Source organism: Pantherophis guttatus, chromosome 11 (assembly GCF_059756535.1).
Source record: "Pantherophis guttatus breed Tessera chromosome 11, ASM5975653v1, whole genome shotgun sequence".
NCBI lineage: Eukaryota > Metazoa > Chordata > Lepidosauria > Squamata > Colubridae > Pantherophis > Pantherophis guttatus.
In genome coordinates, this window is record NC_142073.1 from 769,502 (window position 1) to 796,546 (window position 27,045).

At 49.8% G+C, this 27,045-nt stretch overlaps 3 protein-coding genes across 4 annotated transcripts; 1 reads left to right on the forward strand and 2 right to left on the reverse strand.

The window, feature by feature from the left end:
• Nucleotides 1-438: 438 nt before the first annotated feature.
• Nucleotides 439-9,260, reverse strand: DPEP1 (dipeptidase 1). The gene is made up of 11 exons (XM_034426648.3): nucleotides 9,143-9,260; nucleotides 7,945-8,114; nucleotides 5,672-5,804; nucleotides 5,156-5,288; nucleotides 4,226-4,376; nucleotides 3,878-3,947; nucleotides 3,336-3,512; nucleotides 2,992-3,076; nucleotides 2,814-2,889; nucleotides 2,261-2,396; nucleotides 439-1,851 (listed from the first exon to the last, which is right to left on the reverse strand). Exons 1-11 carry the CDS (start codon nucleotides 9,236-9,238, stop codon nucleotides 1,681-1,683), a joined length of 1,398 nt encoding a protein of 465 aa, XP_034282539.2. The 5' UTR covers nucleotides 9,239-9,260; the 3' UTR covers nucleotides 439-1,680.
• A 440-nt stretch (nucleotides 9,261-9,700) lies between these two features.
• On the forward strand, nucleotides 9,701-17,451 carry LOC117671036 (sulfotransferase 2B1-like). Of its 2 annotated transcripts, none has more exons than XM_034426649.3 (6): nucleotides 9,701-10,785; nucleotides 12,617-12,825; nucleotides 13,067-13,193; nucleotides 14,645-14,739; nucleotides 15,663-15,843; nucleotides 16,004-17,451. In XM_034426649.3, exons 1-6 carry the CDS (start codon nucleotides 10,647-10,649, stop codon nucleotides 16,117-16,119), a joined length of 867 nt encoding a protein of 288 aa, XP_034282540.2. In that variant the 5' UTR covers nucleotides 9,701-10,646; the 3' UTR covers nucleotides 16,120-17,451. The 2 variants fall into 2 exon arrangements, with proteins under 2 accessions (XP_034282540.2, XP_034282541.1); XM_034426650.3 differs by having other exon boundaries at nucleotides 10,549-10,991.
• Nucleotides 17,452-19,020: 1,569 nt separating this feature from the next.
• Nucleotides 19,021-25,292, reverse strand: LOC117670898 (alpha-1A adrenergic receptor-like). The gene is made up of 5 exons (XM_087877312.1): nucleotides 25,164-25,292; nucleotides 24,671-24,844; nucleotides 22,745-22,848; nucleotides 19,855-21,059; nucleotides 19,021-19,422 (listed from the first exon to the last, which is right to left on the reverse strand). Exons 1-5 carry the CDS (start codon nucleotides 25,290-25,292, stop codon nucleotides 19,118-19,120), a joined length of 1,917 nt encoding a protein of 638 aa, XP_087733438.1. The 3' UTR covers nucleotides 19,021-19,117.
• Nucleotides 25,293-27,045: the final 1,753 nt, after the last annotated feature.

Sequence of the window (27,045 nt, forward strand, 5' to 3'; positions counted from 1 at the left end):
GTTTCCCCAAATCCCTCCCCCCAGGGACCCAGGCTGAATGTCCAGGTCCCACATAATGTCATGTGAAGCTCATCTTCAGGTATATCGCCCATCTGGAGTTCAGCTCCACTCAGCAGCGCAGTAGTTCTTGAGAGCAAGCCGCCTTTTTAGTTCACGTGGGCTTTCACCACACCAGCTCACTTCCCAAACCCCAATGCCACGCGCCCCCTCCCCCTTTCTATGGCAGCCAATAGCAAGCCTGCATGAAAGGGGAAGGCCGTGCTGGAGATCCAGCAGACGGAGAGGGACTCCTGCAGGGAATGCAAGCACCACTGGGGGGCTTCTTTTCCTCCAAAGGGGTCTGTTTCCATCTTCCCAGGTACTGCTTCGTGGGGAAGAGGCCCTGCGAGGGAGGAGCTGCTGTGGACGGCTGTTCTAGTAAATCAACTCTACAGGAAGTTGGATAAAAGTCCTTTTTATTGATATTAGCTTTAGTCACAGAATCTTGCCAATCTGATTGCTTGGTGTTTCCTAATAACCCAGTCAATCAGGAAGGGGCCCTTTCTGGATCTGATCTCGGGGCTTAAGCCCTCCTTACCTAGACGATCCTGCATATTCCACCAAGGCAGGTTTTTTAAAAAAAGATTTATATCCCCATTTCTTTTTCCATGTACAACTCACACGGGCAAACATCCTTCTCTTTTTTCTTTTTCCAATAACAACTCTGTGTGGTGGGTTAGGCTGAGGGACTGGCCCAAAGTCACCCAGTTAGCCAACAGTGGGACTTGAACTCGCCGTCTCCCTTGGTTCTAGGCCAACACCTTGGTTCTCTTATTGTAATGCAGGTTATAATATAATGCAGGTAGTCCTCATTTAGTGACCATAGTTGGGCATTATTAAGCAAAGCAATCGCTAAGTAGGAAATTATGTGAACCCAACTGCACATTCTTTTTCACCACTCCCTGCCTTTTGAATGTTCACACACACAGAGAGAGAGAGAGAGAGAGAGAGGGAGGGAGAGGGCGGAGACAGCCTGTTCAAAAGTAATAAAAGACTAATCAGTTTCACCCTTTTGCTTTGTTCACTTCCTAAGCACTCCACCCCAGCTGGATGATTCATGAGAGGGAATTAATGCTTGTATTTACATTCATTGGAGGGAGGGATTACAAGGAAGTAAACAGGCACGCAAAGGGGAATGCACTGGGCTTTTTGCGTAGTACACTCAGGGCTGCTGGTGCCACTGCATTGCTTTTGATCTGTATTCCCCATTGTGTGTCTCTTGTCATCCCTTCCGCTAAGATCTCTGTCCTTCACAAGGCGGGAAAAAAGAGCCAGGCAAACGGAAGAAGTACCTAAGGGGCACAAGGTGTCATTCCCTGTACTCCCCACCATGCATGTCCGGCATTATGCACACACTCGGTATCTGCAGAGCAAAGAAGGCGACTAGCAAATATTTTGAAAAGTTCAAAGCAGAATTTTGCTTGTCTCTCCTCTGATGTCCGCAATAGGGAAGGAGGAGCTGTAATTGAGGCACTAGCGGCATTTTGGTAACCAGCCATAAGTTAATGGAGGTAATAAGAAAATAGTCCAAGATTTGGGCAGAATTTGAAGTGTGATAGGAATTGGGTGTAGAAATGCTGCTTCTTTCCTAACCTAGCAGGATCCTCATAGTCTACAAGGAAGGAGATCCTGGGGCTTCTATTAGATCAGTGTGGAAAGCAGGAGTAGTAGTAGGAGCACAGCAGGCAAAGCTCTCGGGTGGTGTCCTTGGTTGGAGTACCCGTAGCGTGTTCGACATCCTCCTTCCAGTTCCTGGAAGGCAATGGGTGTGTCATCGGGAGCAACTCCTTTGAGAGTCATATTGTTTCGCACCTAAGGAAGGAGAAGAGCTAGTTCAGAGCAGTTCATTAGATTTCGATTGGGTTCTAGTCTTCATCCACAGCAGTCCTCTCAGGTAGACAAGACGGGGGAAGAAAAGGATGGGTTGCAAGACACCCACTGAGCTACCATGGGTGGAAGTGAACCAGATTCTAGACTTTGTACTCCTGATCTCACACCTTAACCATTAAAGCACACTTCCATCTATATTTTTTGAGTCAAAAATGGTTCTCCTGGCTGGGAAGAGGTTCTCCAAATAGAACAGGAAAATGAGCACAAGATGAAAACGAGAGCTGCTGAGGAGAAGCTTTGGGCTTGGACATTGCCGGTTTATTGAGGTTCTTCCATGTCCAAGTCTCTTATTACCCACCTCCAGCTCTTCTTCAGGTCTGAGAGGTCTTACCTGCTCTACTTCCTGTAGGACCCGCAACAGATTGTTGGCCAGGGCATCCTTCACCTCCTCTTCTGTCCATTTCCTCCTCAGCAGTTCAGCAATTAAGTCTGGGTACTTGGAGACATCCTCTAAGCCTTGAGGGACTCTGTGAGCCAAAAAACCACCAGGGAAATTGCAAGAAACGAAGGGCAGGGTTCCATGCCTCTCGCCCCCCCCCCCTTTGCATGCTCTCTTCTCATGCCAAGGCTGATCTCTCTGGTGCTGCTCCCTGTCTGCACCCACCTGCTCCTTAATCACCCATGTCTTGGTCAGAGGGCAAGAAGTCTAAGGTCCAGGAGTGCCTTCCCCCTCGGGATGCCTGTTCATGCAAGGTCATCACACTTACGTGCCATAGGGACATGGTCCCTCCAGCCCTCCACTAAACTGCGAGTATCGTTCTTGGCAGCTGCCTACAATCTTCAAGCAATGATGCCACTCCCTTTTCTTGGGGCTTACATTTGTCCCACTGCAGGCTGGACTTCTTTCAAGTCTACCCTCATCCCCCTGCCTCTCCTCCCGATACCTGGTCACCCCATCATAGTCTCCTCCAATGCCAACAGCCTTTGCTCCTGCAACGCGCTTTATGTAGTCCATGTGGTCTGCAGGTGAGAAGGATGAGAAGTTGACCACTTTCTGTGTGCCTCAGTCCCCCCCTCCCCCCCGTGTCTCCTTATGTGCCGTTCCTGCTCTGCTGGGTTTACCTGCTACCTGGGCCAGAGTGGCATGACTGCTGCAGGAGATGTAGTCATTGTAGAAGTTGACCATTACAAGGCTGCGTGTCTCGTTCTGCGAGAAGAGGAGAGGGCATCATCAAAGGGGCTGCCCAGAAGCTGATGCCCAGAAACAGCAAGAGCCTCAATTTCTCTGCCACCTCTTGACCCTGCGGCACCCAACCACGTGTCCACCTGATAGGTGGTGGGCCGGTGCCTTGGGAGAGGACCCGAGGAGCCAAGGAAGAATGTTGAGCAAAAGCTTCCCGCCTGACCTGCATTGATGCTGTTGAAAGCATGTGCATTCACACCCACACAAACCCAGCCCTGCTCACCACTTGGCGGAGCACGTCATCCGGTACATTCCGCCTGCTTGAGCAAATTGCATAGGCCGAGGAGTGGCTGAATATCACGGGGGCCCTGGAGACCTTTAGGGCAGCCTTCATGGTCTCCACAGAGACATGGGACAAATCCACCATCATGCCCAACCGGTTCATCTCCAGGACCACACGCTGTGGAGCAAAGAAATGGAGGATCGTTTGGCCTGGAGAGAAAGGAAAGCTTCTGGCTCCACCTTGGCATTGTGAAGGTGTGAGAAGATGAACTCGGGAGGCTCTGGGTTCAAGAGGAAAAGCCCCGAAAGCATTGGGGGCCTGCCCCAAACTCTATTGCACAAGCCTTCATCTCACATCAGTTGCCCCCAGTGAGGCCTGTCCTTCCCATTTGGCTTCCTTCATGGCGGTTGCTTTTGCAACCCCCATTTCAATGGGAGCTCTTGTTAAGCCGCTCTGCGTCAGGCCAATGACAAAGCCTCTTCTCCCTTTGGCCGTACGGCCCCCTCCCCCCCTTCAAATCCTTGCACAGAGTCTTCGCTGACCTTCCCAAATTCCGTCAAGCCATTGTGAACAGGCTTTTCTTCAGCTGTATCCACCAGCCAGTTGTCAGCCCTGCCAAGGAAAGGGGACACCAGATGAAGGAGCATCGAATCCTGACGCTTCCTTTTCTACACCCTCCTTCCCTAAATGGGCTTTAGGTGGACCTCCTCTCCCTCAAAATGGGACTCTACTGTTGAAATGAATTGCCCCACGACCCTCTTGGGACCTTCCCTCCCCAAATGCTTGCGAGGTTACACAACAGCCATTCGATGATGTCACTCTGCCCTGCTCAAGGGCACCTCAGTGCTATGCCCATATTCGAAAGCAGGCTTCAGGGTCTCCCCGCTTACCAGGGAGTGTTGCAACTGTGGGTGAGGGTCATGTAGCGCACGCCCAGCAGGTAGAAGGTGCGCAAGACGGCCAAGCTGCTGTCAATGGAATGGCCGCCCTCCACGCCGATTAGGCTGGCCACGTGGCGAGTGTCAAAAGCCTTCCGGATACCTGCAAGAGAAGGATTTCCACCCAGCTTCCAGGGCCAGATGCTCATTGTACAGGGTGGCCGGCTGGGAATATGAGATGGTTTGAAGTCTACACTAGATTTTCACGGTTAAGGCTAACTTACCCTTCCCCAACCTGATCCGTGCTGTTTTGCACATTGAATAATGGAGAATTCTGGCAGAGACGGAGTTCATGTGTTGCACTAAACCAGCTAAGAGTTTGTTTCAACGCTTAGAATGTTGGCCTGGTTCACACATCAACTAAGCTGTGGCTTGCTCAACGCTTAGTTTGTTGAATAAACTGCAGTCACCTGAGTTCAGTGTGGCAAGCCAAGGTCAAACTAGTAGATGTTGTCATTTTGTGAACCCAGGCAATCCATGGGTTGCAGGTCGTATTTTGTGGTTTAGTCAATGAATCGTAGTTTAAAAAGTGACTGCATGCATTACATGTAAATCCAGCTCCAGACAGTTTCTCCCACCACAACAGGGATTTAAGATTTTGGGTGGAAAAATTGTCAAGGATAAAACTAGCACTGGCTTTTGGCCCTGATTCAGATAAGTTTTCCTGCTTTTCCCTAGAAGTAGCTTATCACAAAGAGCCAGCTGATGGTCTCCGTAGGCCTGAGGCTGAGCCTGAGTGCTTGGATTCCATCATCTGAAGCAGCCCCCCTACTCACCTGGTGCCTTTCTGACTTGTAGTGTGCCCTGTGCTAAGAGACATGTGGTTGGGCCCCTCCTTGGCCAGCCAGGAAGCAACAGCTGTGGCACCATCTCTGTGCTTACCTGCACTGTCAGTAACACACTTGAAGACATCTGGATATTGGTGGCACATCCGATGGACGACGTCGATCTGCTCCAGAGTTCGCTTTACTGCGTCTTTGTTTTGGGTGTCGCAGGGCACGTAGGCTGCCCAGAACTGCAGAAGGAAGGCAAAGGTGTATTAAAGCTGCTTCTTTACGTTTCCTGTGTGAGCTTTATCAGGAGACCGCATTTGCATCAGCAGATGATCTAAGGTTGGGGTGCAAGTGGAAAGGACAGATCTCTGTTTTCCACAGGAAGGAAGTGGGCAGGCAGCAGAGGTTGGACCCACTGAAGATCTCTTAAAACACATATAAATTTGAAATGCAGCCAAAAGGCTAAACAAATAAGCTGGGCTGGAAATCTTTATCTGAAAATAATCAAATGTATAAGGTTTAGCAATTCACAAACATCTGAATGATCAGATGTTTCAGTAGGAAAGTTAATCTCTCCTATTTTTTTGCATGGGAGACTTGCAAGTGTCTTTTGCTCATCTGTTACCTGTGCTCCTACATGCCCGAGATGCAGCTTCTGAATATTGGTATGAGTGTCTTGCAGCTGGTGCAAATTGGCTGCCTTCAAAGACAGCTGGTTGTTGAATTTTGTCAGCAATTGCCAGGGCAGATCGTTGTGACTACAAGCGAAAGATAACATCTTATCATCTTGGGTTATGATTCAAGAGGCTGATTGAAGCAGATTAATTGATAAGGCAATTGACCTTGGAGACCAAAGGTTGGGATGGTAACAGTTAGTCTTCCTTACATCAGATTAAAGGTGGACTGAACTATTGTAGATCAGTGGTTTGTTTGTAACACTAAAACTCTGGCTTGCTTTGATCAGAGAAAGCAATTCGTAGAACAACAAAAAAAATCCATACATTTATTATTTATTTGTCAAAATCTCACTTGGGACTCCAGGTGGTGTAGAATTAAAACATAAACACTTATAAACTATATAAAAATACAATAAACCAATAAAAGAGCCAGATGCAAAAAAGAATAAAATAAGTTAAAACTTAAAAGGCTGCCGGAAGGTGGTTAAGGTACCAACCACCTCCAGCTTTATCCATAGTTACACGTACTGTAACGGTTAATAGCTAACAGCCACCAGCCTTGCTGGATTTGCAGAAGATTCTGACAGCTGTACTTAAGAGGCCATGAAGGGCTGCCTTGTCCGTTAATGGCTTGCCTTCTAACTAAGAAATTCAGTTATTTAGTTGCATTTAACTGGAAATGGCAGAGCAACCAAATCACAAACTGCCTCTTTTTCCAATATCTGAAGGAAATAAATTCAGCTATAATTCAAAACAAATAGCATTCAAGATCAAAGCAAGTTCTCTTTAAAAAAAGAGAGTGATAGGAACAGATCTACAGTATTATTATTTAAAAGTTGCTTTGATCTTGAATGTTATTGTGTATTGAATTGAAACTGATCTTCCTTCCTAATTCTCAGAATCCCCAGCCACTACTCAGCTGTATTTGTTAACACAAAAGGGCTGGAATCCGCCTGGAGTTCCCAAGATTGCCTCAAATGTGCCTGCCCACCCCCAGCTGTTTCCACATTCAGAAGGAATCCTCCTCTTCAAGGAGTCAGAAGAGCTGTTTGTCTTCCTGGTGCCCAGAGATGGAGCCTCTTCTCTGTTTTACTGGAAGTCATGCTGGTCTTCGAGAGACAGGCAAGGTGGAGGGGTTGGGAGAGCCTTGACGTTTCATCACCTCTGGATTTCCCAGCACCTCCAAGGCCGTCTGAGCATTGTACTTCCACCTGAATTCCAGAACCCTCCAGGGAGAGATGTCAAGCTTGGCCAACCCCGAGGGCAATCACCTGGTGGTTGATTATTCACTGACTAAACGGCTCCTTGGTCAAGGCCAGCATGGAGAAGGGGGGGGGGCTGTAGCCTCTTCCCCTGCATTGCTCTGAACCCTTCTTGAGTTTTGAGAAAGGAAGCTCTCACACCTTTCTCCACCCTTTGCTTAATGGAATACACACTTACACACTCACTTTTCCTTACTCCAAATAGCCCTTAGCTAATCTGGCTGCCCTTCCTGCTGCCTCCTTCTCCGCAAATCCTTCCCAAGACGGCCAAATTCAGGAAGCCGCTTCAGGAAGGCCACACCCTGCACACTAGACAGCGGGAACCTCTCTGGTTCCGCTGCAGATGAACCTTACAAAAAACCCTGCCTTCATTTGCCACCCACTTGCCCAAGGATAGATCTCAGCCTCAGGGTCTCCTTCCCTGTTGGCCACTTTGAGTTCAGCGCAGTCAGTTTATACCACATCATGGGTTTTGCTCCCAAATCCATAGTTTTATTTCCATTGAACGACATTTGACAGTTTAATGTTTGTTTCCTACTTTACCGAGACTCTTATGCAATTCTTCGTCACCAGCTTTTTTTAAACCCCCCCGCAAGAGCTCGTCCACCCCTTTCCCTCCCTCAGCACTTCACATTTAGTGGCTCCTAAAAGGGTTTTTTCTCAGGAACTCTTGATGGGAAACTTCCTCCTATCCGGCTCTATAGATTTTGTTCCCTGGAAAGCAGCCAGGCCATGTCGCACATACATTTTAGCGGCGTCTCACTGATGTGGATTGTGTCAGCCCCACTGGAAGTCATGTGGCATTGCGCCAACCAGCCAACCAGCCCGCCCAGTGGAAAGCTGGATGCCAGCTGAGTGCCAGCAGGAGGCCCTGGAGGGCAAAGGATGATCCTTGCATCTTCCAAGACGGGGCTTTGCTCCACCAACCCACGGCAGGGAAAGGAAGGCTGTGATCTTACCCGTCCACCACAGGTGTGGCATTCATTATTTTGGCTGCCTTCAGCTGATAGTCATCTGCCGAGCAGATGGAGAGCCAAGCAAGCACGAGGTAAGGCAGCAGCAGCATCCTGGGGCGAATGGGATCTGGACCACCAGCAGAGATCTCCTCCAGCGTTTCCTCCCAGGGATCCTTGGAGGCAAATGGAGTGGTAAGGAGGTGGGGAGTGCCCCGAGTGGGATCCACCCATCATGTGGCAGCTCCTGGGAGTGAGTGTGCCTTGGGAGGAGCCAGAGAAGGCTTCAGGCAGCTGAGCTCATCCTGCCCTTTGGAGCGGAGTGAGGAAGACCCAAGGAGGGTCCCTCTGGGAGGGAGAAGCGCGGAGAATCTGGGCAGCTGCAATTCCCTTCCTAGAGCATCTGTTCCACTTCCTTTCAAGGACTCCCAGGCCACTTTGACCCCAGGGGAGACACCCCCCCCCCGCAGTGCAGAGCAGCCCCTCCTGGCCAAGAAACTGAACCCTCTTTCTCCTCCCGGTTCAGTTCTGAGGAGCTCCAAGTCCCCGAGGCCTCCTCCCTCGGAAGGGATCCATTGGGGACATCTGAAGGAGGTAGTATCTGGGTGGGGACAAAGTAGGCCAGGTGGTTCTTCCTGGGAGCCCCCTCTTTTCAGGCTAAACATGAACACCTAGACTGTGGGTCTTTATTCATGGTGGGAACAGACCAGTCCTCGCTGGGTCAGTTCCTTCTCCTTTGCTTTCATCTAAGCAAAGGAGCAGCAGATCCCAGGGTGAAAATCAGCCTTGCGCAGGGACTGGCTCTCTCTAGATCCAGTTCTGTTTTTATCCAACCTTGCTCTCAATCAGGGGAAAAGGGTGGTCTCTTAGTTCAGGATTAGCCGCAGTTCATGGCATCGCCAGCTCTACGGAGCTGCAGTTGGTCATGCCAAGATTGCCAGTCACACATGCAGCTGTTCAAAGTACCCAGGGGGTTGCCAAGCCTGAGCTGTGTTTCCTTTGACAGCCTTAAAAGGGTGAGCCCCCCAATGCCGGAAGGAGATTCTGCCCCCCCCCGTTTGGCAGACGAGTTTGCAGCGGTGGGCACAAGAGGCTCGCTGGAATGAGGCAGCCCACCTAGTTGTACTTCAGCCCTGCTATTCCCCAGATTTGATTCAGCGGCTCAGCGTAGCTAATTGGGGGGAGAGCAAGGGTAACAAGAGACCTCGTAGTGTGGAGTTATGATGATCCATAGTAGCCTCCATGGGAAAGAGATGCCATTCTGTATGGAGATGGGATTTGAGGGCGTAGAGACAGCCATGATGGTTCACTGATTAATTCTGCCTGTTACTGAGCAAGGTAATTAGAAACCAACAGACAAGAGGCTTAGGAAAGAGATAAGCAGGGATCAAGTTAATTATAAGGGCTTTCTAAGCTCCTGTTAAATTTTAGATGAGGAGGGGGGGCAACCTGTCCATCTAACTATGATTAATGACATAATAAGTTATGACTTTGCTTTTAAATTGGTTTCCTTGCAAAAACTCACCCTAAGAGGGGTCGTGCTTTGTAAGAACCGCATAAAAGGAACTTACCTGGAAAGGAAGGGAGTCTAGACTTACTTTGGGACATTTTTTCCTGCTCCCCCCCTTTTTTTTATTTGTGCAGCTGGGAAAGCTGGGGAAAAAATCTGGAGCGGGGTGGGGAATGGAAGGGGGAACGGGACATCAAGCACTGAAGTTGAATTTATGGCTGCATAAATGTGAGCCTTGGTGTTCTTCTCCAGACAGACTGTGAGGGCTAATCTGGAAATTAAGAAAACACAACGTTGGCATTTGGGAGTGTGCAGAGTTCCTGAAGGACGGACTTCAACATCGAACAGAAAAAGACATTCTCCTAATCCGTTGTGCTTTTTAAGTTACCTTGCACATAGTCACACATGTTCAATTATTCTCTCGCTTTATATTTTCTTAACAACTACTTAAGCAGGTCAACTATCATAACAAACAGATCAGGTTTTTCCATTCTTGCATCAATAACAAAGTAGCTCAGAAAAGCAAATACCAGCAACCCACAGGAAGCTTTTTCCCACACGTTATACCATTGTGTTGTGCTTTCCCCTCCCAAGTACGATTATGAATATAATGTGCAACCTTTTTTTTCTTTCTGGCCCAGCTTCCCCCCTCGTAAGCCAATAGTGCTGTCCACACTCCAAATGATTTATTTTTAAAATTAAGGTTAAGATTTGCTACTTGTATTCATATTCACAAAAACAGACCAGATGTGCACAGCTGCTTTGTCAAATTGCTGGCATCTCCATGAATAGTCTATTCTTTGTCCTGCCATTTAGATTTAAAAAAAAAAAAAGAATTTGAAATAAAACAATTAGCCATGAAAACAGAAGGACAGAATCTTGCAAATCATCCAGTTTGGCTGAAAGATCAAGAACAGTTGGAAAGACCCAACCAGAGTTACGAAATTATTGATTAATTTGTTCTGGTTTTATTTCCAGTACGGAAGAATCTGTGCTGTTTCCAGAGATAAAGGAAGCTGACCTTCTGAATCCACCTGTGGCTGCTGCTGATAACAATTCTGCCTTCAGGAATGATGGTTTTGATTAGAAAAGCTCAGAGTGTTTTGGGAGGATACCTCCCACCCCTGGGCTGAGCAGCGGAAAGGGAGGTTCTTTGGCTGCAGGAGAGCAGAGAGGCCTCCTGGCTGCTGCCAGCGCCATGGCTCGGCTGGATGTGACCGAAGTCTTTGCCAACATACGCCTACCGGGACACCTCCACACCGAGAGCTCTCTCCACTTTGCCAGCAAGTTTGAGTTCCAGGACACGGATGTGCTCCTCGTCACTTACCCCAAATCAGGTAAAGGGTGTGGTGAACCTGTGCTAGGAGAGGAGGATGGAAGTTATTCTTTGTTTACCAGGCAAACTCTCTGTGCAAAACCAAATCCGGTTGTGAGATTTACTCAAGAGTACAAAAGGGAGCTTCTTCTAAAGATATTGGAAGCCTTTTGAAGCTGGCTGGGATGGCTCAGATGGGACAGTTCCTTCTGCTCCAGGCCTCTTCAGGTGGGCTCTTATTCCTCCCTCGGTGGGTCTGAAGACCTTTTTTCCCTTGGGGGGGGGGGTCATGGAATATCTCATTCATAGAAAAACTGCTTCCCCCTCCCCCTCTCTGCAGAAGCTGCTGTCTTTGTTGTTGCTTATTCGATGCCCTCAGTGGAAATGCAAAATAATGGAAAGGCTCTGGCTGAGACGAAGCACTTTTGAATCAAGGCATTCTACTTACAGTTACATTTCTTTCATGAGCTTTATTCAAATTTTTAAAACCAAGTAATAACCAGAGAAGAAAATAAAGAAAAATCATCAATAGGAAAAAAATAGAAAAGGAAAAGAAAGTTGACAGAGAAGCAATTTCCAATCTTCCTGGCTGTAGTCTCTTTTGTCAGCAAAAGGTCCATCAGGGTTTGTAGTTACTGATCCGCGATCTTTCTCTAATCAAGCAAGTTAATTTTGCCATCTCAGCTAGCTCTGTCATCTTCACCAGCCTTTCCTCCGTTTCATCACCTTTTCATTTTTGTGCATATCACACCAGTCTCGCAACAGGCAACGTGGCATTTCAAGTAACCCTTAACAAGAACTTTGTGGCTGCCTGAGCAGTTTGAGTGTGGAAACCCATCAATTATTTTGATAGATACTGGGCTGCTGTTTGAAAGGGAAACAATGAGACAGACGACTATCTTATCTGGCCTCTGAAACAATAAGTGTTTGGTCGTCACTCAAAGGGAAATGATGGTTTTTGAAATATTCAGAGGTAGTGGGATAGTTAATCATTGACTGACCCCTGAGCTGCTGTCCAGTTTCAGCCTTCTCCTCCCAGAAAGACCCCGCCCAAGAAGCTGTGAAGGGCCCCGATTCATCAACCAGACCTTTGCCTACATCCCCACCCCATCAACCCAGAGAATCCATGTGAGGTCCCCACTGTCCTTTCAGGTAGCCGTCCTCCTTTCCTCATCCCCAGGACTTTTGAGAGCACTAGAGACTCTCCTGGCCCTTGAGCCAAGCTGGACAGCCGAGCACCCTTCTCAACTTTACCAGTAATTCTGGAGGAAGGAAGGAGAGAATGTTTCTCTTCAGGTAGGGGGTCTCTCTCGTAGTTGCATAAATGTGCTTTCTTTCAGCCCTTGAGTCAGCGGACAAATATGCTGGCACACAAGCTAACCAAGAGGTTAGCTCTAATCTGCATGCATGTCTATCCACTGTTTATGTTTAATGGACTATTAGTAAATCAGACAATTAACTGAGCGCTTTACTGCAGGTAGCTGAAAGGTTGGTAGAGCTCTTTGCTTTCTTTTTTCTCCCACTGGTGTCAGCTGCCGGAGAAAAGAGCACCCTAATTGCTAATGGCAGAGTGGGCTTGGGGAAATGTTGGGGTGAACCTTTGCTCCAAGTACCTTTTAAGTTGCCCAGCTGACAGGTCAGTAGGGTAAAGATGCTCAGTCAGCTGTCCGTTGAACCCCAAAGGCTCATTTCTCCTCCTGTTCTCTGAATGAGTGGATGCAGGTGCCCCACCACTTTCTTTTCTGCGCAAGGGGCCGTTTTTCCCAAGGAGAACCTCTAGAGTTCTCTCAGTCAAAAAGCCTGCAGTTCCACAGGTCGTGATGACCGGCCAGCCTTCTCCTCCTGCCCTCCAGGCACCACGTGGATGCAAGAAATCTTGACCTTGATCTACAGCAACGGCAACCTCCAGCCCATCAAGTCTCTTCCCAACTGGGCCCGAGCTCCCTGGTTGGAGCACAGCTATTTCCAAGAGCAACTTCAGCACATCGGGTGTCCTCGCCTCCTCACCACCCACCTACCCCAGCCAGTGCTGGCACCTGCCCTGAAGAAAGCTAAGCCCAGGGTGCGTCTCCGGGGACACTCTGTGGGTTCATTTCAGAGCCAGCACTCACAAGAACGATGGCAAAACCTTCAGGGGGCTTTCAGAGGGACATAATGTGGCATGTTCAGCTTAGCATGTCATGAGTGCAGCCATGGTGTTTCTTGTGAAGCTAGTCAAGGAAACTGCAGCCAGAGGAGACCCAAGGGTGGGATGGCAGGTGGTCCTATGGGGAGATCAACTTGTCCATTCTTTGCTGCTGCAGGTGATCTATGTGATCAGGAACCCAAAAGATGTTGCTGTGTCCTACTACCATTTCCAGAGAATGGCCAAGTTCTTCCCTGACCCAGCCTCCTTTGAAGGCTTCCTTCATGATTTCATGGCTGGCACGGGTAGGTGGAAGGGCTCCAAGGACGGACGGACACACACACACACACACACACACATCTCCGCTTGCAAACATAGGGTAGATTATGCCATTATGCTTAAAAAGCAGTTGCAAAATTCAGATGAGGAAGTGGTAGAACTGGGTGGTTGTATAGCCACCGGTCTCCAGTTTCACTGCCAGCTCCTTTGTGGGCATCCTACTGTCTTTACGGCTCTCACAGTCTGCTTTCATTCTGCATTTTGTATTGTAACTGAAAATTTGGGGGCTGTGGGGCTTGTGCATTTGTTTTAACAAGGTGAGGGTGGTGTTTTAGCTTTAAGCCAGAGTCTCTGGACTTGGCAACTCTAAAATCTGTGGACTTCAACTCCCAGAATTCCTCATCCAGGGTAGCTAGGACTCAAAGTCCGTAAGTCTTAGAGTTGCCAAGTTCGGAGACCTGCCTGGCTTAAAGCCACCTGACTGCTTTGTAGCAACTGTTTCCAATTAGTCCCAGAAGCCGTGGTTCCATAAATGGAGGCAGAGGTTTCCGGGACTGTGGGAGCCTCCCCCAGCCTGATGATCTCCAGATGTGGTGGAGGATAGTTCTGCTCGTGCTGGCTGGGAATTCTGGGGATTGCGGTTCCAGGCATTCAGAGGGCATTAGGTGGGCGATGGCATTTTCAGGCAGGCTGGAGATGGTGAATATGTTGCTATTGTATCAGTGGCATCAACGCGGCTGCTTTCATCCTTAGCGGGTTGGATTTTCTTAAAAAAAATTGGGACGGTCCTTTTCCATTCTTCAGCAGTTTTACAAAGTAAGTGTTGTCAGGCACATCTGGAGCTGGATTAGAACATTTCTGCTCTGGAATGCACACCGAGGCTTTCCAGGAGGGTATTTTTTCTGAGGGATTCCTGTCTCGGATCCCACCCTTGAGGGTAGTGGAGGAGCTGCCAGTTCCTAGAAGGCGCTTCAAGGGCTGCTGGGCTCATCTTCCCTTCCAGCCCTTCCAGCCCTTCATTCCAGCAGGGTAACTTTAACGGCTGCCCAAGACCATTCTGAGGGGCCAGCAGGCCAGGGCACTAGGAACTGCTCTTTAAAGAGCTGGCAATTTCCTAGGGGGGAGAGAGAGGGACGATTCCTCCATCTGGGGACTTCTTTCCTAGCAGGGCAGATACCAAAAGACACCTGGGGGGCCCTGGGGGGGTTGTCAGGGAGCGGCTGCTTTGCCAGGACTCTGCCCACGGTCCTTCTCCCACCCAGTCAGCCCATCAAGTCCTTTGGCGTCAGGCTGGGCGATAAACTGACTCAAAGCAGATGCTGCTATGGAACATTTTGTGACTTGACTTTCTTCAGCTGGATCATAAGCACAGTTGAAGGGAAGCCAGGAGGCTGAGATGCCAGGAAAGGAGGTGGATCCTTGTTAGTTGCGGCTTCTTTCCCTCTCTGATCCTGGTCTTCTCCCTGCTTTGAAACAGTGCACTACGGATCCTGGTTTGAGCACGTGAAAGGCTGGCTCAGCTGCCGAGAAGAGTTGGGCCTGTTTTGCATCACCTACGAGGAGCTCCATCAAGTGAGTCTGCCCACAGACGGGCGCCAGCCGTGGCAGGAAAGGAGACCAGCTTGTTTCGAAACAAGCTGGTGGTTTCAAATGCTGGCCTGTTGACAGGAAGAGGGTCGTGTGAACGGGAACAAAGGTTAGAGAGCCTGATCCAGACTGGTTCGTGAGGCAAGCGCTGAAGGAAGGAGCCCCCCTGCCCAGCCTTCTCTTCCCTTCCATCCCTCCAGGACAGCCAGGAAAAGCTCCAGGCGTCAGGCCGGTGGAAGGACAGAAAAGAGGGAGAGGTCTGGAAATGGGCAGCAAATGAACAAAAGAGGCCTGCTCGGTTATGACTGGCTTTAGCCCCCTACGGAGAGGAAAGCAAATGGCCCAAAGTTCAGATAGATGATTTTTTGTTTGTTTGTTTGTTTGTTTGGCAGCTAAGATCCATATATAGGTAGATACTTTTGTTTTTACCTTTTCTGGTTTACAAGTAGCGATGTGCAAGCTTGGCCCTTCCAATGCTTCTAAACTCCCAATTCCCAGCTGTGAAAATCATGAGAATTGCTGGCTAATATCCAGGTGGCCACATTTTGTCCTTGGAGGCTCTAAAATGATGACAGAATTTTCTGTCCTGGGACACAAGTCCCATCGTTCCCAGCTCACGGATCCTTTTCTGCAACAAGGTTCAGCAGTAGAGTTCTTGCCTCGGGCCAGGGCAGGCAGCTGACCCCTTGACCCCTTCAAGAGTCAAAGGATGGGCTCCCTTCAGGTTGGGTCCCACGGCTCCTCCTCTCAGTCAGCATTTATTCCTTGCTCATCTTGGTCATCTTTCTCCTGGATAAAACAGGAGTTCTGGTCTTCCCTGCTCTTCTGGTGGAGGATATAGGGCCTGCTTTGTTCATCACCTCCTTCTTTTCATCCTCCTCCTCCCTGTCCTCCTTTTCTCCTCCTAGGACCTGAAACACTGTGTGGAGCGGCTGAGCGCCTTCCTGGACCACCCCGTTCAGCCAGACCAGGCTGAGTATATACTGGAGCACTGCAGCTTTGCTGTCATGAAAGAGAACATCATGGTGAATTACAAACTTGTTCCTCCTGAGATTATGGATTTTCAGAAAAGCCAGTTCATGAGGAAAGGTCAGTGAAGGCCATGGGGGATGGGTTGGGGGTGGGGGGAGGCTGCCGAGAGTTGGGGCAGTGCTGCCCTTCCCAGATTCAGCTCAGCCTTTAGATTCCTTTGCTAGATGAGCACCGTCCCAGCTGCCGATTCAGCAAGATCTTCCTTCTGCCCTTCCAGGTATTGTTGGTGACTGGAGGAACCACTTCTCCCCCAAACAGAGCGCTCTGTTCAATGAGAAATACCAGCAGGAAATGGGGGGCCACCCCTGGCCCCTCCAGTGGGACATGGACTGAGAGCAGCTGCTCCAAGACCTCAGTTGACCTTTGCAAGGGGCCGTCCAGGACCAGCTTGCCTCAGGATGGCAGCTCCAGCATCGGAGTTTCTCCCACTGGGAAGAGGAACTGGGAAGTAGCCCAGCAAGGTGTCACACCAGTCTGGGGCTGCGAGAGAGAATTCTTACACAGTCAGAAAAAGCAGCCTGAAAGCAAATTGGATGACTATAAAACAGATGGAGACAAGCCAGTCCCTCAAACGAGGGGACCAAATAGTTTTTTTTCAAGAAGGGTGGAAGGAAGGCCCCATGTAAGATGGTTTCTGTGTTTAGAATGAAGGGCTTGCTTGAGTCACAGCAGTTGCTGGAAATCTTCTTGCTTTCTTCAATAAATCTGACTTATTAGCAGTGTCCCTAGTGGTTCCCCCCTGCTTGTGCAGAGGAGGCGGAGAGAGCAGCCCAGAGACCAGTAGAGGCCTCCTCTCCTCTCCTCTTCCTGGCAAGCAAAGGGGGCTCAGGAGGATTTTTGGTGGGGTATGAAATGGGTTTTCAGTGAGCTGGAGAGCGCACAGCTGCACAGGCTTCCTTTGGCAGCTGCCTTTCCAGATGTGCTTCCCCCCCTTTCCTCTTCTGCAAATGAACTGGCTGAAGTGTAGAGTAAGAAGGGGCCATTGTCCCCAGTAAACAGCAGGCCATTGTCCAGTATGAGAAGAGCAGGCAAGTCTGCAATTCTATAGCACAACCAACATGGAGATGCTAAGGATGCTAACAGGAGACACACTCAAGTAGCTGTCTGGCCTTTCCTGGCCTATGAACCTTCCTCCAGATGTGCTGCAGTCGCGCTCTCTCCTGTCATCCTGTCAGGGTGGTGGGAACTCCAGCTGAATGTGCTTGGAGAGGAACATCAGGCTGGGAGAGGACATCCATCAGCGCCACACACAGGGACTCCTGCACATGGGCAAAAAGTAACCTCTCTGGTCCAGCACTTCAGAGAAGTCAGCTGGGTGGGAGCAGGAAGCTGCATCCTCTTTCATTGTTAAGATTTTCTGCTGAAATCCTGCGGTGGGAAGTATTTCCCTCCCCTTCTGTCCATTGGGATGTTGTCCTGACAGAGGAGCAAGATGCTCAGTGGAAACTTCCTCCAGGTAACCCAAGTTATGGGTTAATAACTCCCCCTCTGCCCCCTCACCGCGCTTTCCTTCATCCTAGGAACACACTGCAGTGGGAAAACATATTAAATCCAAAACACCTTTATTTTTATTTAATACATCTAAATGTCATCTTTAATATGTTTTATCCAAGAAACTACAGTAAACAATTCAATAAAAGCAAGACGAAAAGGATGTTCACAGAATATTTCAAACCATAGTCTTTTTTTAAAAAATAGCAAAAAAAAAAAAAAAGGCAGCAGATTTGGATGGAGATAAAAGGTATTTCTCATGAATCCTGCACATAATCATCAAGGCTGGGAAAGACACCCGAAGGGAAGGCAGGAGGAGGACCAGGGGTGGGTGGGCAGAAAGAAAAACTGAAAGGTTCTGACATGCCACCATGAACTGCCTCTTCTCCACGGCTGACATTTCGGCCCAACCTTTTCACCCCAGCGACGTCGGGCGCTCGTCCCTTCTAGCCCAGCGAGATGCAGGTGCCAGCTGGGAAGAGTGGCAATGGCAGCCCAAGGGAGGGGGCTGCTTTGGTGATGGCTGGCTGGCTAATTCATTCTCATGGCAGAATTCCTGGCCTAACCAGAGCAGCCCTGCCTGCCTTTCCAAGGCATTGGCAGAGTGAGGTCCAAACGTCAAGACGAGCAAAGCTGCCTCTATTGTGGCACCCATAAAAACAGGCGAAGCTTCAGCCACTCACTCTGCCACGTCCACCACCTTGGCTCTTCTGACCAGGCCCCGAGGTCACTCGTGCTGCATTTTATTCCATCCCAGCACACAAAACAAACCATTACTCTTAAATTGGGGGCAGGAAAAACAAAGACTAGACTTTGATCTGTCCCAACTAGATCTCTGCTCTCAGCCTGTGTCATTAAAAGCTCAGAATATAAAAAAAGGAAATGGAGGAGGGAGCACAGGGAAAGACTACTAAAGAGGCGAGGAAGGAAGGGCCGACTGAGCGAGGAAAATGGGACAGTGTGGGAAAGCTGGACGTCCCAGGCCAAAGAGGCTCAAGGGTCTTGGAACTTACCCCATCCGACCTTCTGAAAGGTGGGAGATTTCCCAAGATATGAGGAGGACCCAACCAAGGGGATGTCCTAAAATACTACCAAGGAGGGCAAATCACAATCATAACTTCTAGCTTTCTTCTTTCAGGAAACTGATTAGCATAACATAATGAATGCTAATCAGCAAAAGACAGATATGCATGTTTCTACAATAGAGGAGCCCCCCGCTTCCCACCCCCTTCAGTTGACGGAGGGACCAGTCTGGCCAACTGTTGTGGCTGAGTCCATGGATCAGCTAAAACCTTCTCTTAAATCTCCAGTGAAGAGCAAAAGTCCAGCCACTAAAACAAGGGAATTAAAACCGAGTGAGGTTGTCTTACAAATCCTGGCCCTGGTTTTCTTTTCATGGTATCGCAAACAAATTGGTCATTAAAGGGAAGGCAGAGTGTAAAAGGCAAGATGTGAGAACTGCTCACCCCGGAGATCTATTTTATTCCGGATGCTCCCAGATCATCCCCAGAGGCTGGTTTCTCACATTCCCCCGTGAAGGCCTGGTACAGAGCCCACCTTGTTCAGGCAAGATGCTTCTCCATCACCCATCACTGACCTATGTCCTTGGATGGTCCTGCAGAAGTCTGTCTGGAAAGTGAGGCCAGCAGGGGAGGGGGCTGCAGTCATATTTTCAGTTCAACTGACTTGATAGATCCATTTCCTGAATTACCTTCCAGAGTCCGAGATCTTCCAGGAGACAAATAGTTCTTCAGTTGCACAAACGCCCTGGAAGCGAGGGGCCTTTAAGAGCTACAAACCCCCTCACCGTAAGAAGACCAGATTGGATTCCTGCAGGTGATCAGCCATGCAGGGGAAGAGGGAGGCCATTGCTGGAAGGCGACACACCAAGGGAGCAATCTGGGGAAAGGCCGGGAGGTTCACAATCCATCCTCACCTGAGCAGAGATGCTGTGGAGGTGCTGCAGCCGCAGGTCCTGCTCGGTTGGACAGCAGGTCAAGCAATGCTTTTGTCCAACCTTCTGGACTTTGTGCCGGAAGTTCCTGTTGACCCAGAAGTAGACAAAGCAGTTGAGGAAGCCGCTGCCAATGGGGAGCCACAAAGCAACAAATTCCAGCCAGCCGGGGACTCTTTCCTGGGTGATTGCTGGGAAAAGAGAGAAAGAGACAGAGAGGAGTGAGTAAGTTTCTGCAGGGTGCCTGTATTTTATCTGGGCATTTTGTGTGGGGAGAGATAACCGGAATTGCACAGGGACAGATTTCTGCCTTGGGAAGGCTGATTACAACATAACTGCACATTACAACTGCCAATATCTCTTTTGAACAATTTAGAGCCAATCCCAGAGCCCCCCCCCCAGCACCCAGTTCCCTGCCCTTCACTTCCCCACCCCCATATGTTGTCTTCCTTGGCCACAGAAGAGATGACTAAGAACTCATATAACTGCCTGGGTGGGGAAAAAAACCCTCTTGCGTGGCATAAACACGTCTGCACCTTTGCCGTGTGTGTGTGCGCGTGTGTGTGTGCGTATGTGTGCGTGCATGTGTGTGTGTGTGTGTTGCTGTGCTCTGGAGCACTTACAGTTGTACACGATGGTGCCTATGCAAGGGGCCCAGCAGACAAAGAAGGCGAACACAACCGGGAGCAGTACTCGGGCGGCAGCATCCAGCTGGAGCATCCGAAGCCTCTTGGGCCGCCCCGCCTTCCCTAGCAAGCCCATGTCCTTTCCACGCTGGCGCTGCGAACGGGCCACTAGCCAGAGGCGCATGTTGGTGAAGGCGATGGTTGCAGCAGCTGGGCAGAAGATGGTGCCAGCCAGCCAGAGGGAGTAGAAGGGGTTGGAGCCGTAGTCCGGCTCGCACAGCAGGGCGGCCGCAGAGAAGCGGACATGGAGCACGGCCACAGGGGCCGGGATGGCCAGTGGCACCAGGAGGAGGGCGGGCAGGAGCCAGGCAGCCACGATGAGCAAAAGCACCCGCCTGGGGCTCAGGAGGCGGCAGTAGTGGAGAGGGAAGAAGACGGCCACGTAACGCTCCAGGGAGACCCCGGCCAGGGAGTAGAGGGAGGCCCCAAAGAGGCTGGAGTTGATGAAGGCCACCACCCGGCAGTAGACGGCCTCTTCTTTGGCAGCTTCCTTGGGGGCTGCTGGCCCCAACTCCAGGCTCTGGTACAGGTTGAGGGGCACCACCAGGACTGCCAGAGCGGCATCCGACGCAGCCAGCGAGAGCAGCATGAAGCGGCTACTGTGGCTCCAGCCAGACACCGAGGAGGCCAGCACCGCGATAGCCAGCCCATTGCCGCCCATGACCAGAAGTCCCAGCACCCCCAGGAGAGTCACTTTGACCAGCCAGGTCTGGCAATAGGGTGGCTGCCCACAAGGGTCAGGCAGGCATGGGGTGTGCAGCCAGGCTGGCTTGGTCTTGTCCTGGGGCTCATGCACTGTGGTCAGCTGGGTCCCCCTGCTGGCGTGGGGGCTTCCCTCCCTGCTCAGGATGAACCCCCCTCCCCTGCCTTTGTTCCTTCCCTGTGCATCCAGAAACCTCTGCTGCCCAGGGCCTGGCAGCTTGGGCCCTCCGGTCAAAGGGGCCTCTGCCCAGGTCTCCTCCTCAAGAGTAAACGCCAGGAGCAGCAGCAAGAGGGCCCAGCAGGGGCTGCCGGAGGCCATGATGAGGGCCGTGAGGATTGGTCTGGCTGTTGCAGCTGCAGAGCCCGACTGTCCAGGGAAAAGCTTTGGCCTCTGGAAGCAGCGCCTTCCTTCTATGGCCTGGCTTCCAGCAGTCCTCAGGCTGCCCAAGGAGCTCAGGGAACCAGAGGGACGCCAAGGGCTTCACCTGAACTTTATTCCCAGCCTTGATTCTTTAACATCTCCAGCTGAGCGGCCAACCTGATGTTCTCCAAGCTGGCCCTGCTGACAGTGGGTTATGGGTATTGTAATCCAATAGCCTTGAAGGACTCAGCTTGGGGAGAGGTGGAGCAGGTCTTTACCTGGAGTTTCACCAGTGAGTAGAGAACCCAGAATTGTGGACTCTTATTAGTGCAGAGATGTGAACATTTGCCTATTTTCCTCTCCAGGTGCCTACAGGCTACACCACCCTCGGCCTTTTTCCAATAAAGTTCCCCTTTTTGCTGTGTTTTTATGGTCATCTACCTGGAGTATTTGCAGAATTAGAGCCTCTGTTTTCAAAAATGTCTGGAAACAAAGCAAACTGGGATGTAATGATGATTCCTCTTGACTAATTTCTCGGGAAGAGATGGACTGGGTCACATCCTGATGCTAAAAACGATCCCTGCAATCTTTTATTGCAAATTGAACAGTATGTGTGACAGTGAGTAACAGTTCCATCTGACTTGCAAGCCACAAACTCAATGGCCCTTTGTTGCAGGGCAGCTTCCAACACTGACCAAGAAGGATCAGAAGGAAATTTGGAAGACCGTAAATGGAGCTGAGATCAACTGCTTTCTTTAGGCCTCTCCCATCTCATCCTGATTTGCTTGAAACCTCATAGATCCTAGATCAGTATGTTTCAGCCTCAGCAAATTAATTCAGTTGGACTTCAACTCCCAGAATTCCTCATCCAGCCATGAAGTCTTAGCTTAAATTTACCAAAGTTGAGAAACATTGCGAGGGAGCCTTCGGCTGCCCAACTTGCAGACCAGGAGGCTGTAAAAGTATTTTGATTTGATTTGATTTGATTTGATAGAAGCAAGCCGAGACACTGGATCCCTCTCTAGTTCCAGAGCAGGGGCACAGGATTTACATGAAGGGTGAGGCAGATTCTGGGGTCTGTTAGGAAAAGCTTCCTAATGGCCAGAGAGGTTTCCCTTTGGATTATTCCGCTGAACAAAGAGTTAGACCTTAAGGGAGCTTTCCATGTTTTATGATGCTACAACTGCAGCCAAAGTTTGAATGTTGGGTCAGCTCGTCGTCTCTGGAAATGAAACCTGCACACGGAATATTCTTTTCCTGTGGAGCCATTTGGAAATCTTTTTCCGACCGTCTCCAGCCCCGGACGAGAGATTTGGCGGGGTGGGCTGTTGCAAGGATCGCCAGCAAATGAAGGCTTTGGCGCCACCTCGCCAGCCGCCACACGGGGGCAGCAGAGTCGCATTCAGGGGAGCTTGCAGTTGGATGGTGCAAAATACAATGTTGCCGTGGAAAGTGGGGGGGCTGCAGTCCCCTGCCTCAAATGCCTCAAATTTCGGGGCATTTGAAGGAGGGGGGTTGCCAGCGAGACTCAATAAATATATTCTATATGGTTTCATCCCTGTGACTGAATGAAACATGCACAGCTTAGTAGGGGAAGAAGAGACTTAGGGCCCCTCCTCTGTATGGGGGGCAGGTGGGAGGGGGGAGCATCAGTTCAGCCCCATCTCAGTCAATTTGGGCATGCGGGAGGGCTCCCTCACTCGTGCTGTTCCTTGGGGGTGGCGTGGCGCAGGGGAATCTCAAATGGGGATGTGGGGCCCTCACAGGGCCCCAAAGGCCTTGGCAGAGGCTCCGAGACCCTTCAGCCCCGGTTGGATTCCAGGGGGCCCTTTCGCAGCCAGGGTTGCCAATGTGGAGCATTCCAGGACCTGCCCCAGCCATTTGTTAATGGTTTAAGAACATCAATTCACACTGATTTCAAGGAACAGCCACCCCATTTGCAAAGCTGGAGAAGGTTTTGCAGGTGGAGCCCCAGAGACAAGGCCTCCTCCTGTCCCCCAGCTGACTCCGCACTGACTCCAGGCTCTCTTGGCCCAGCAAAAGGAGGGAGGGAGGGGGTGACTCCACAGGCCAGCAGACCCTCCCCAACAAAAGGGAGGTGTTCGTGCAGGGAGATGGCTGCATTTTCTGCATATCAGCTCTGGAATTGTATTCAGCCTGGTGCAGATCTCTTTGGTTACATATCTAATCATCTCTCTCTCTCTGTATTTACTTGTACGATGCCTTAATCCCAAAGTGATTTTACAATAGGATTAAGATAGCAAGTAAAAATATCCAATAACAACGAAACAGAACGTGGCACGCATTGCAGAGGGTGACTAACACAAACATCTTCCCCAGCAAATGCCAGCAAGGAGATGCACCACCACCTGACCCAGAGTGACAAAAAGGCCGGTCTCTGTGGCTTTGTAGAAGAGGTGAAGACTATGCCGGCCTTGGAGGGATGTATTCCCCAGCCACTGAGGCTGCATGTTTCCAAGATCCCCAAGAGGATCACGTTTTACAGCTAAATCCAAATCTTCTACTCAGTCAGAAATGATGGTCCTATAGGTGACCAGGTCCTGAGTCCTGAAGGGTTTTATAGAGGACAACTAATACCGAATTGCACCTGGCAGAGCAGTGGTGTTATTGAGACACCCTGAGCAGTTGAGGTATGGAGCTCCTGCCGTCTCTGTCTTTGGAACAAGTCCAGAAGTGAGAAGGAAACCTCCATGGCAAAGTAGCTCCCATCTGGGACATGGGGAACCATCTGCTGCTATCGTGGCTGTTTCAGAGGTGCGTTGCTGGCCACTGGCTTGGTTGACTTCAAAAAAGAGTTGGCTCAATTCATAGAAGTCCTGAGGATCAACAGATATTAGCCTGGATGGGATGGACCCTTCTGAAGGCCATCTTCTGGGACACCCGAAGGCCTCCTTGGGCAGATGCTGGCCCCTGTGAGAGCAGAGTCAATGGGCCGGGGGTCTGGTCCAGCAGGGCATGGTTTAGGTTCTTAATCTGTTTAAAACCCTTCCTCTGATTGAAAAGCACCAAAAACCCACCGCCAGGATTTTGACCAGTCTAAACCAAATGACGATGTCTGTCCGTGCCAATGGCGGAAGCGTTTACAGGCAGAGCAATCCCTTGTGATGTGCAAACGTTCCACACCAGGTCCTTCCAAACTCAAGCAGCAGAGCAGGAAGGTGAGGAGTGGTGCCTGGGGAGGGGGCACCAAAAGGGAGTCCAGCATACAAATTCTGCTGGCTGCAGTGAAGAACTCCTCCCGCTCCCATCCCAAGCCTTTACTCACCTGGAGATGTGGCCCAGCCCAGCCTGTTCAGTTTTGGAAGATGGACACCTGTACGGTGCCTCTGTGTTTTGCGCATGCCAGAAGGGAGAATGGACAGGCAGCGTTCATACAGTAGGAAAACATGGTGATTGAAGTCTTGGGGGTGGGGAGTTGAGGGACTGCTGGACAGGCATGTGCACGTCTCCTGTTGCACCCTGTAATCATTCCCCATCACTCCCCACAATTAGCCTGGTTCTGTGTTGCTCTGGACGCAGCTGGCCTCTGTGTGCTGTGGCTGGGCTGTGGGTGCGGGTGCTGCTCCCCCCACCCCTGGCCTTCCCAAGGGGTCTCTTTTCCTTCCCTGGCTGGAGGAGGAATTCAGCTTCTTCAGGGAAGCTCTTGAGCCTTGAGTGAGTAATACAAACCGGGTGCAAGTTGGCTTCGGAATGCAGCCAAGAAAGCGGGAGAGAAGAGCAGGCACAGAGCTGATGGCTGATTTGGGCCTGATGCAAAGCCAACCTCAGGCCTTGCTTAATGGCTGAACTGCCGGCCCAAGAGACATAGGTGACCAGAGCTCTCGGGCCAAGGAGCCCTTTGTCCTGCATCAGGGAGGAAATAAGGGGGGAACGTCGGGTGGTCCTTCCCTCCCTTTTCTCAATACTATGACCAGCTGGTGGAAACACACTGGCAGAATTTCTACTAGTGAGGACCTCTCAACAGCGGGGGTGGGGGGTGGGGGCTGTATGTGTGTGGGGATGGCAGTTGAGTCCACCCAATAAACTGGAGGAGAGGTTGAACTGATGGAGCTGAACTTCAAAGGGCCTTTTGGGCCCCCTCCTTCTCCAATTATTGAATCATTGATCTTTTTGTTTCTTTTAAAAATTTGAGCCTCTGTATTTTCAAAGGAAATCAGCCAACTTTGTGGAGTCCTGAAGAACTTTCGTCCTTGCAGAAACTGTTTCTGCTGCTTTTTGCCTGTCCTGTGGTTGCCAAGGGCAGGGAGGGCCTCTCAGCCACAGCTGAATTTATCTTCCTGATGAGCTGCATTCAGTACCAAAACTAGACTGGGACATGCCTCTTGCTTCTTCCATCTACCGCCCAACACAAAGTCAAGAATGGTCTTTCTGAGGTGGCCGATCTCCTTGGCATCAGAGTGGTACCCGCCTCCCGACCTTGAAGGGAAGGAAGACCTCCAGGGCCCTTTCCCTGGGCTGGGCGGCCCACAGGCACCTGCACGCCAGCCAAAAGCTTTTTGTGGTGAGAGGAGGAGGCCCACTGAAGGAAGCCAGCCTCCATTTGCTGCACGGCAGACTTTCCAAAATTCTCCCCCTGCAGCACTTTGTGGTCAGGGAGCCTGGTGGATTTCTCAGGGGGATTCTTGTGAGCCAATTTCAAATCCAATTCAGCAGAAGCAAAGAAAGTGGCTCCCTCCTTCTTCAGTTATTGAATCATTGATCTTTTTGTTTCTTTTTAAAATTTGAGCCTCTGTATTTTCAAAGGAAATCAGCCAATTTTGTGGAGTCCTGAAGAACTTTCATTCTTGCAGAAAAATCAAGTAAACAAGGAATAAAAATGGACAAATAATTGTGGGGTGCTTCGTGCTCTCTGAGTTTGCTTGTTTTCTTGCAGATGTTTCATTACCCAAAGTAGGCAACATCATCAGTGCTGGTATAAATAATTATGGCCAGAATAATGACAAGGGGTCATTTGAATCAAGCAGTAAGGCTATTGTTTGTAATGGCTGAAACAAGAGAAAAATCTATCTCTGTATTTATCTATATATATAAAAGCAAAAAATACTCATGCCGTAATTACAAAATCTCCAGAACCGTAAAGTCTACAAACTTGAAATTTGTCATGTCTGTTCCTCTTGGCTTCTAGATGCTCACTAAGAAAGGATTTTTCAGAATGACCATCAGAGCATTAGTATTTCCTGTATTATTATTAACACGCTCTGTTGCTAAGGAGTTCTACTCCCACTTCCCACCCCAAAAGAAATCTGTTCCAAATGGAAAACACAAGCAGAGGAGACGAGTTTCACTTTCAGTTTTACTTTCACAGCAGCAAGCAGCTTTATTACAGAACAGTTGAGCTAAGCCATGGCCAGCCTCCTTCCCGTCTCCTTCTTGCTCACACAGCAAATACTATTTGAGTTTCCAAACACCCCTCAACTCTCTCACACACTGACAGGATGCTAGCCAGATAAATACCAATGGATTCTGCGGGCTGGGACATTCTACTCCTCCTCCCCCTCTCTTCCAACTGCCAGTTGCATTATATTAACACACTCTGTTGCTACGGAGTAACACATTCTACATTAAGTTTCAGGCTGTAAGTGTCAATTTATCAAGACTGAGTTTCGTAGTGAAGCACAGACGTCCAGCTAGTTTATCATATTTTAAAAGTTTATTCTCTTTGTCATCAGTCCCAGAGAATCTCTAAGTTGGACGGGAAGGTCAACCTTGTTTCCTCATTGTTAGCCTAATTTTCTCAGCAAATGCACTGATTTCCCACAAATTCACCAAGGGAAGAGGAGCAAATGGTTATGGATGTTATCCTTGTCCAAGACAATCGGAGTTTGCAGGTGCAACATATTGTATTTTGGTAGCAGGAACAGACATTTCTCAAAGGTTAGCACCATTTAAGAATAACTGCGTCAAAGAGACCAAGGAGGTTTGCATTTTTCCCCTGATCTCTGCTCAGTGCACACCCGGTTAGGAGGAGACCTGGGAGCTCAGGATTTGCAGCTGACCCACAATAGAGTGTTTTGGAAGAGCAGAAGATGGAGCTGGCTCTTCCC